This window comes from Ruditapes philippinarum, unplaced genomic scaffold (genome assembly GCF_026571515.1).
Source record: "Ruditapes philippinarum isolate M1 unplaced genomic scaffold, ASM2657151v2 ctg3656_1_1_1_1, whole genome shotgun sequence".
In the NCBI taxonomy this organism is placed as follows: Eukaryota; Metazoa; Mollusca; class Bivalvia; order Venerida; family Veneridae; genus Ruditapes; species Ruditapes philippinarum.
Genome location: NW_026865016.1, coordinates 145,836 through 154,760, shown reverse-complemented (window position 1 = coordinate 154,760; position 8,925 = coordinate 145,836). Strand labels below are relative to the sequence as shown.

The following is an 8,925-nucleotide window of genomic DNA, read 5'->3' as shown; positions in this document are numbered from 1 at the left end:
TAATATATGTGAAAGGGGATGTTATATTTCTATTTTTTACATTTTCCCAGACTCGAAACCAGATGTGAACACAAAATGCCCGTATCTGAGACAGTTAAATCCTATATGGAGAAATGAGCAAACTGTAACCAACTCATTACGTCTTGAGCACGCGAAAATCGTGCAGAAAATCGTAATAGATACAACCACGTGCAATGACGACCGAGATCTTATAGAGAGAAATTTTACAGTGAAGTACCTGGATGCGACTGACATACTTAGACAGGAACAACATTATTCTAATGTAAGTTTCGGCAAAATACGCCACATTACGTTGTTTTACGTCAATCCGCGAAATACCAGATAATCAACTTAGGAAAAGTTGAACACAAAACGCGACAGCTATCAATCATACCATTTAGCGAACTAAGTTATATTTTCAAAGCCTGCAAAATAATAAACTATTGTTTTTATTTTTATTGAAACGTGTGACCTTATCCGCCATTTTAAGATACCTTGGTTAAAAAGCAATTAGTCAAAACCAAGCAACATTGAGATATGAAACTTTCCTTTAAGATAAATGAAACAAAAAATAATCTTTAAATAAATCATTATGACGTCAGTTACAAAACGAATCATTTTAGTCATTAATGAACTTTCTCATTATATTTGTGTTACAAAATTAATATAAAATATTAAGAAAAAGAACTATCAATATGATAAATGCTTAAAACATTATATAAATAACACATGGGTTTGTGGGTAACAGTAAAAATATCATCCCGAAGAAAACACTGTTACCCGAGGCGTTAGCCGAAAGTAACATTTTGTTTACGAGGGATGATATTTTAACTGTTACCCACAAACCCATGTGTTATTTATTTTATCACCCCGAACAATAACTGTGAGGATTTCTTATGATGATTTTATTTGATTTCCTTTAGAAAATAGCCCTTGTGATCAAATTTTATACTGTTACAAATACTGCTACCCCGTAACAGTAAAAATATCATCCCGAGGAAAATACTGTTACCCGAGGCGTAGCCGAGGGTAACAGTATTTTACGAGGGATGATATTTTTACTGTTACTCACAAACCCATGTGTTATTTGTTTTATTACCCCGAACAAAAATACTGTGATGATCTGAAATTGTCAACTAAATCTAACTGTAACAAAAATAAACCAAGAGTAACAATAACTAAACTGTCCTAACCTTTTAAGTTTTAAGTGTACTTTAGGCCTACTTGAGAAGTTTTCTTTCTCTTTTATTCTTTAAGCAAGTGATGACATCTACAAATCATAAACATACAATAAGCTAGGTTTTATTTAGAAAACAAAACACTAACCCATTTACACGGTTATGATCTGTGAAATCTGATCCTTCTGTTTCCAGAATATTCTTAGCATGGTTTTTGACAAAATAACGATGATATCCTATGTCTGTCCACCATATCTGTAACGTTTCACTGATTAAAATTGTTAAATAATCCCTTGTTGCATGCTTAAATCGTCTGCATGTTCCAGCTTGACACATAATTATTTACATTGCAATTACTTCCGTTGAAAACGATGTTCACTTTTTGACTATTCAACAAAAAGATATTTTATATACGAAAAGCACACCAGGGTGCGAACAACTAAATTTTATGGATGTCATAGTTACTCCAGAGAAGAAATTGATGTTCTATCGGGGTTTAACGTCGAAAATAAGAATGAATCGAGAGAAAAAAATGGCGGCCATTTTATTTCATTTTATTTAGAAAATAGACCACGTGACCAGATTTTATACTGTTAAAGAATACTGTTACCTATGTAACAGTACAAAATTCTTAGTCACGTGGGACACTTGCATTAACAGTAAAAATAACTCCCAGAGGCCTATGGGAAATTAGCATTACAAAAAAAGTGAGGGGTAATAATATACATTACTCAGTCATGTGATAATTTGCTTTTACAGTAAATTAATTCCCAGTGGCCTATGGGAAATTTACATTATACAAAAAGTGAGGGGTAATAATGCCAAATATATGTTCTCAATTGTTTAAGAGTTTATCTGGACAGTGGGGACAATATGACCCAAGGATAGAAATAGTGCTGGATCCCGTGCTCTACTCGGATCACGTGATCCTCACAACAGCTGAACCAATCAAATGTTCCAGAATTAAAATCATGGGATGTACAACAGATGGTATGTAAAATCTTTGTATACATATCTTCATTATCTCATTATGTACTTAAAGCAGCACGCCTTCAGATTCACGCTAATTTTCATGAAAAATGTTAACATATGTGTAAACGTATAATAATGTGTAGTGACCAAAAGGGCGCAATTTACAACTAATTAATTGCACTTACAACTCACGTTACTTACTAAATTGAGGTAAAATGTGCAAAAAAAGAGACCTGACTGCGTTATTAACGCAGTAGGAATATAGTCATAATACTCAGAGAAAAAATAAAAACAGTCATTAACCACATATAACATGTTAATAATTACTTGACTCTTTAATATTTCTACATTCTTAAAGTCTAAGTAATATTTTTTGAAGTTTGATTTTATTGAAATATTTTTGCTTATTTGGAGGTATGTAGCTTTAATATCAATAGCTTGCGTGCTCCAATGAAGTATATATTTTTTTATTAAAGCAGCAAGCCTCTCGATTCATGATAACTTTGAAAGTGTATTGAATATTGTGAAGTGAACAAAAAATCCGCATTGCTAACAGAACTTACAACCCATGCAAATTAACCCGTAAAAGAGGTCAAAATATGCAAAAATAACCATACTGTGTTAGACCGAAGAAAACTGCAAAATCCGTCATAAATCGCATATAACATAGTTTTTTATGGAAATTATTACTTTTTAGCTTCCTACAGGGAAAGAGTTACGTTGCTTCATTATTCGAGCGTATGGCAATACAAAGATTAAATGGAGAATAACGTTTTATTTTAATCCCTAGTTTTAATGCCTTCTTAGGTTAAAATTCCATTGAAAGACTTCTTGCCAGACATGGTCTGCTAATGACGTCATCGCGTTGCTTACTCTAATGATGAATAATGGCGATAATGTAACACTCTGCATTTTTTCTTATAAAAGATATGTGTCCGATAAACCATTGTAAGAATAATGGAAAATGCGTTGGAAATGGAATTTGTGCATGTCAAAAAGGATTCATAGGAAGCCATTGTGAACTCACAGGTAATTCTTTTGAATAACATCCCTGGAAAACACTTCAAATAAATTAGCTTCACTTGTATATGTTTGGCTTGTTTAAATAAATTGCTCGAATATATTTGGAAAATAAAATGGAAAGAGAAGTTAACTTTAATTCTACAAAACTCTACGACGTGCCTAACATTTTCAATTACAAATTCTGAAGTTCACCCAAGCAACGACAACGTTATAAACACATAAATTAAGCATCTTAAAAAAGAAAATAAACTTATTTTCGCATAGAGCTAAATCGAATTAAGATATTTTAATATTTCAATGTTAATATATTTTAGTCTATCATTTTCAGTGTCAAAGATGTCGGTAGATAATTATGAAATTATTGGTGCAATACCAAAGCTTCTGATAACCAAAGACGCGGCATTTGACGTCACAGGTGACGTAACTTTCTCTTATACTCCACCGAAAGACACAACGTTGAACAAACGACATTACTATGGTCACCACAGTTCTTCCCATTTCTATGGAAACGGGGGTAGTTGTACGTACTCTACTTCACATAGTCACGGACACTCAAGTAGTGGTCATTCAACATACGGGTATCATTCGTCCAACAGTCGATGCTCGTCTATTCTGACGTCACCATGTGGTTACTCGTACACTTCGCAAATGAGTTTTGGTCATTATCACCATCATGGCGGTACGTCTTATCTATATTCCACACATGGAACTTCCCACTATTCGCACGGAGCATCGATGCATTACCACAACAATTATCTACACATGCACGTGCATAATAACGGGCACTATTCAAACGAGCATTATCACGTGGTTGCACCGTTTATTCCCAAACCTAATGTACCATACAATGTCTGTTCGTCATATAGGTACGACATTACACATTTATTTCTTTTCATAAGATGTTTAAATGAACAGTTCAAAATTAATTAATTAATTAATTAATTAATTAATTAATTAATTACATTTCTATATATTTCCTTTGTCATCACTGTCAGAAAATACCAATTTTGGATTTGTTCTAAGTAGAAAATAAATATGCCTAGATTTGGCTTCAGCCTTTTGTGCTCCAATGCTATTGTTCTTTTAGTCCCCACTACGGTGCCACTATGTATGTAAACGGTCGCCCACTGGCATCCCAGACAAAACCTTCCACTCATTATCCTACTCCATCACCAACACCTACACCAACTCCTACACAACAACCGCTATGCTATGGCTCGTGTGGGGCTCATACAGGGACCGGGCAACATAACTACAGTATTTCAAACATTGGCATATGTGGAGGGAGCGTGCCATTCTTGGCAATAAACAACGTTCTCGGTCTTCTTGGTAGTATAGTTTACAATATCATAATACAAGAAAACCAAACATATATATTAATGGTCTAGATTTCTATAAATTTCAATCGGAACACTCTAAACCAATTCAAAATATTTCTAGATTAACATATGGTAAACCAATCAAATAGTTTTATCACATAAAGCGCGGCACAGGAGTGTTATAATCCCATTTTGAAAGAAAAAAAAAAGAAAAAAAAAACGAAAAAAAAAAAAAAAAAACAATACCACACTAGTGCAATAATAATACTTTGACGTGACATCATTTACGTTATATACAAAAAACATAGCATAAACGCGCGCTTATGCTAGCGTTACACTTTTGGTGCACTAAAATGATTATATTTTTACTGTAAACCGTTTTTATTTTAGATAATTATGTGATAGATGGGATATTAAACACGAGTAGATCCAACACTAAACTTATCTAACTTTTTGACGTTCTACTAGCTCAATAGATTTAGTATTACATCTACACTTATTGACTACTTCTATATAATTATGAGCCGTGCCATGACAAAATCAACATAGTGGATTTTCGACCAGCATGGATCCAGACCAGCTTGCGCCTCCGCGCAGTCTGATCAGGATCCATGCCGTTCGCTAACAGTTTGTCTACTTGTAATAGAGTTTGTAAGCGAACAGCATGCATCCTGATCAGGCTGCGCGAATGCGCAGGCTGGTCTGGATCGATGCTGGTTGCAAACGCACTATGTTGATTTTGTCATGACGCAGCTCATACATATACTAATAAACCTACCGAAAGGTATAAACAAAAGTCGTAATAGTTTCCGCAGCACACATATTAACATAGAAACAGATATAACAAACAATGTTGATATGGCATGTTCTAGATCTGGATTTCAATTTTGTTAAACATCTTCTGTTTCATTAAAGTTACTTAAATGCATGTCCTGTTATCTTAATAAAAGCAACTCAACAATTTCCATTAAGGTACGGCTATGACAAATCTGTTGTTTCATCACGCCACTTCCACGCCGACAACAATGGCTCAGACAACCACCCCGGCCACTTTGCCACCAGCATCAGCAACTTCAGGTAAAAAAAAGTTTCTAACAAGTATTCAGAGAATGGTGTAATGCATGCATACTTAGTGTGCCAGTTAAACCTTGACAAATTTGTTGCATTCATCTAAACGTCTAAGCGTGAAACCGCATTGTGTTCTGAGGAAGATGATATTTACAATTATTCTTTTAATGATACTCATTTTGCAATCTTGGAACGATAGAAAGGGGCTGGTATTGATCAAGCATGGTTTCTTAAGTTTGACAAAAATGCACTTTTAATTAATTTTCACTTTTTTGGTAATCATTTAAACGTATTGAAATAACTTTGGAATTACCTCGCTATTTGATTTTTAAACGAACTTGAATCAAATTATGTAATTTGATGTATCAGCAAAGTGGGCCATTACGTACATGTATTTCTATCCTGGTCCAGTGAGACATATTTATACATATATTTTACAGCTCATCCTTTGAATGCTACAAGTAAATATGCCCCAGTTTGCCTAGACTGTGCCCACGTGAGCGACCCCTCAACTTGTACGAATGCAATGCAATGTTATCATGGAGATGTAAGCCTTCTATGGTGGCTGAGTTGTGCTATGTATATTTTCGCCCCCCCAAGCAAAGGACGAAAACACGAAAATACGACAAAGTCAATATATTGTCGTACATTCTCATCGCGTGATACATGGCGAAATCAAGAAAATACAACAAACTGGTGACTCTGTCGTTTTATCATGTATTGAAAGTACGACAAAATGTTGACTTTGTTGTATAATCAAGTTTTCGCCTGGCGTCCTTTGGAGCGAAACTACGACATGGCACAAATCGACCATCATACTTTTCATTAATTATTTTCAACACCTCTAGAGAACATACTGCTGATTTGAAAGAAGTTATCCTAACACTTTTGAAAATCGATCATCTGAGCCAAAATATTAATATCACTCACCAGTAAAGAAATGGTAAATTTGCTCTTCAAAGAAATCCACAAATTTGTGAAAACGTGAACAATTCTTCAATGAGGTGTAACTCAACTTCACTAACAATACAAACTAATTATAACATGTGTAGCACTGTTAAAAAGTTATGATAATTTTAACGTTGATAATAAAAACAGTAATTATTACTAACCTATAATGATAAATTATAATTACAAGAATAGTTATATTACATATAACCCGTAAGATTTTGGCTCATTGAACGTACTTTATGTATGTTCACTTAATGACAGTCAGTTACTGAATAATTTAAAGTGTGTGAAGTCAGAAGTATATCGTCATATTACAGGTGTGTCTCATTCTTCATGATAAGGATGGCTATACACAGAGATGTATCAGCAAACAGGTAAAAAATCTGAATTATAAGCATGAAATAGCCATAAGCCAAAAACAATAATAACAATAATTGAAGGTATTGAATTAAATAGTTATTATCACATTCATAGCGAAAATTTAGATATCCTTTGTTTTTGATTTAGGTATATGACGTCATGGACAAGATTTTCATTTATCTCGAAGTTTGCTCATGCCTGATACATGCCATTATTGATAGTGTTTTTATTTCTCTTGACCATTCTTTTATGTAATATCTTATTCAATAAAACAATATTTCGGTAATTTCAATCTGCGCATCAAACAAAAGTAAGGCTTTAGATCTTCATAATAATGTGCTTAGACGTATCGGCAATGTCCACAGTTTCCCCCCAATGACGTCATCAAAGGAGGACAACTTGAATCCGGTCTTAGATGAAAGGGTCTATAGGTACTTTAAAGTAAACTGATATCTAGAATTTTAAATATTTCTGTAGGACTGCGACAAAGGAGTATCCAAGACACTGGTAGACTGTTGGAAATGCTGTAGTGACAATCTTTGCAACGACAAATGCGCACCCAGTAAGCTTAAATAAATGAGCCGCGTCACGACAAAACCAACATAGTGCGTTTGCGACCAGCATGGATCCAGACCAGCCTCCGCAACCGAGCAGTCAGATCAGGATCCATGCTGTTCGCTATCAGTTTCTCTCCTTGTAATAGACTTTGTAAGCGAACACTATTGATCCTGATGCGGTTCAAATGTACTAGCGTATGATTATACAATCGCCTCGGCCAATATGACATTCTTCCGGTAAAAATCTGAACATAATCAATGGCTAGCAAGTCAATAATTTATTATGTCTAAAATTAAAAGAAATACAAAGTTCAGGGTGTAAAGATATATTTTTGTGCGTTAAAAGTAAACAATTGCACTGTAAAAAGGCAACACCGCTCTTTTTAAGAATTGAGCGTTACCGATTCCATTACGTTCTGAACGATTTTTATAAAATCTTCAATTGGCCACGTGGATTATTCGTTTGGTTACTTTTCATTGTTAAACTGAATATAAAACTGAACACAATTATTGCAAAATGTCAGGATTAAGTGCCACTTTATTATTATATCTCCTGTATATTGTTAATTATATATCTTAATTATTATATTTTCATTACTTGTATTTGTGCGTTTTATCATCTTAGGTACAAGTGCACCAATTGGATGTCAAGATGAAACAGAATGCAGCTCGTTGAAAAGCCTAGGGGCTTATTATGATGTGTGTCAAGATCCTATTTATTCTTCCACCGTATGCAAGAAATCATGTGGACATTGCCCATAGAATCGGAATCAAACATGACTGTGATTTTTCCCTGCATTTTATTTGATTATAGTTCAATATGAGTTCGAGATTTTGTTTTCGCAGATTAAAGCGTTGTTGCATATGTTCTTTGATATTCCCCCTTTGTTTGTTTCGTTTTGTTTCTTATAAAGAAAATCTTTATATATAAAAACGCAGTGCTGTATGTGGGATATACATGCATTCACCTTGTCACTCATGTAGCAAATTAAATATGATACATAAGTAACAAGGTGAATACATGTATATCCCACATACAGCTCTGCGTATTTTGCCCAATTATTTTGTATAAAAACATTTCAATGAAACGCTAACCGGACTCTAAATAATATTCTATCGTAAACCATGTTGACTGTCAATTAGATTTTAAAAAAAGGGTTTTCGAAAGATGTTTTAAATGTCTTTTACACATATCAATGGGAATTTGCTTACGCATCTTTTTGCTTAGCGATTTATTGGAAAATTTATTAACACTAGGCAATCTAACAAAATGTTGGCCTCAGAAGCGACCAATACAGCAAATATATTGGACAGTCACATAGTATAATTCAGGAAGGAAAGAAAAAATGGGTTAAAATTATTTCACAAAAATATTTTTGACTCCGATTATTTGTTATTTGTTGCATAATAATAAAAAAACATTATTTAAGTCACAAATGATGGCTAACTTTTTATTTGATATGCCAATTGGCATAACGTTCTGTATATGACAAAAAT

At 33.8% G+C, this 8,925-nt stretch overlaps 1 protein-coding gene across 1 annotated transcript; it reads left to right on the top strand.

The window, feature by feature from the left end:
- Positions 1-50: 50 nt before the first annotated feature.
- LOC132727564 (uncharacterized) lies at positions 51-8,289 on the top strand (the record flags this gene model as incomplete). Its single annotated transcript, XM_060713110.1, has 10 exons — positions 51-283; positions 2,027-2,168; positions 3,078-3,179; positions 3,502-4,039; positions 4,261-4,502; positions 5,465-5,569; positions 6,001-6,107; positions 6,829-6,885; positions 7,349-7,433; positions 8,054-8,289. Coding segments are annotated over 10 exons (1,748 nt in total), but the record flags the coding sequence as incomplete, so codon positions are not given.
- Between the last annotated feature and the right edge of the window lie 636 nt (positions 8,290-8,925).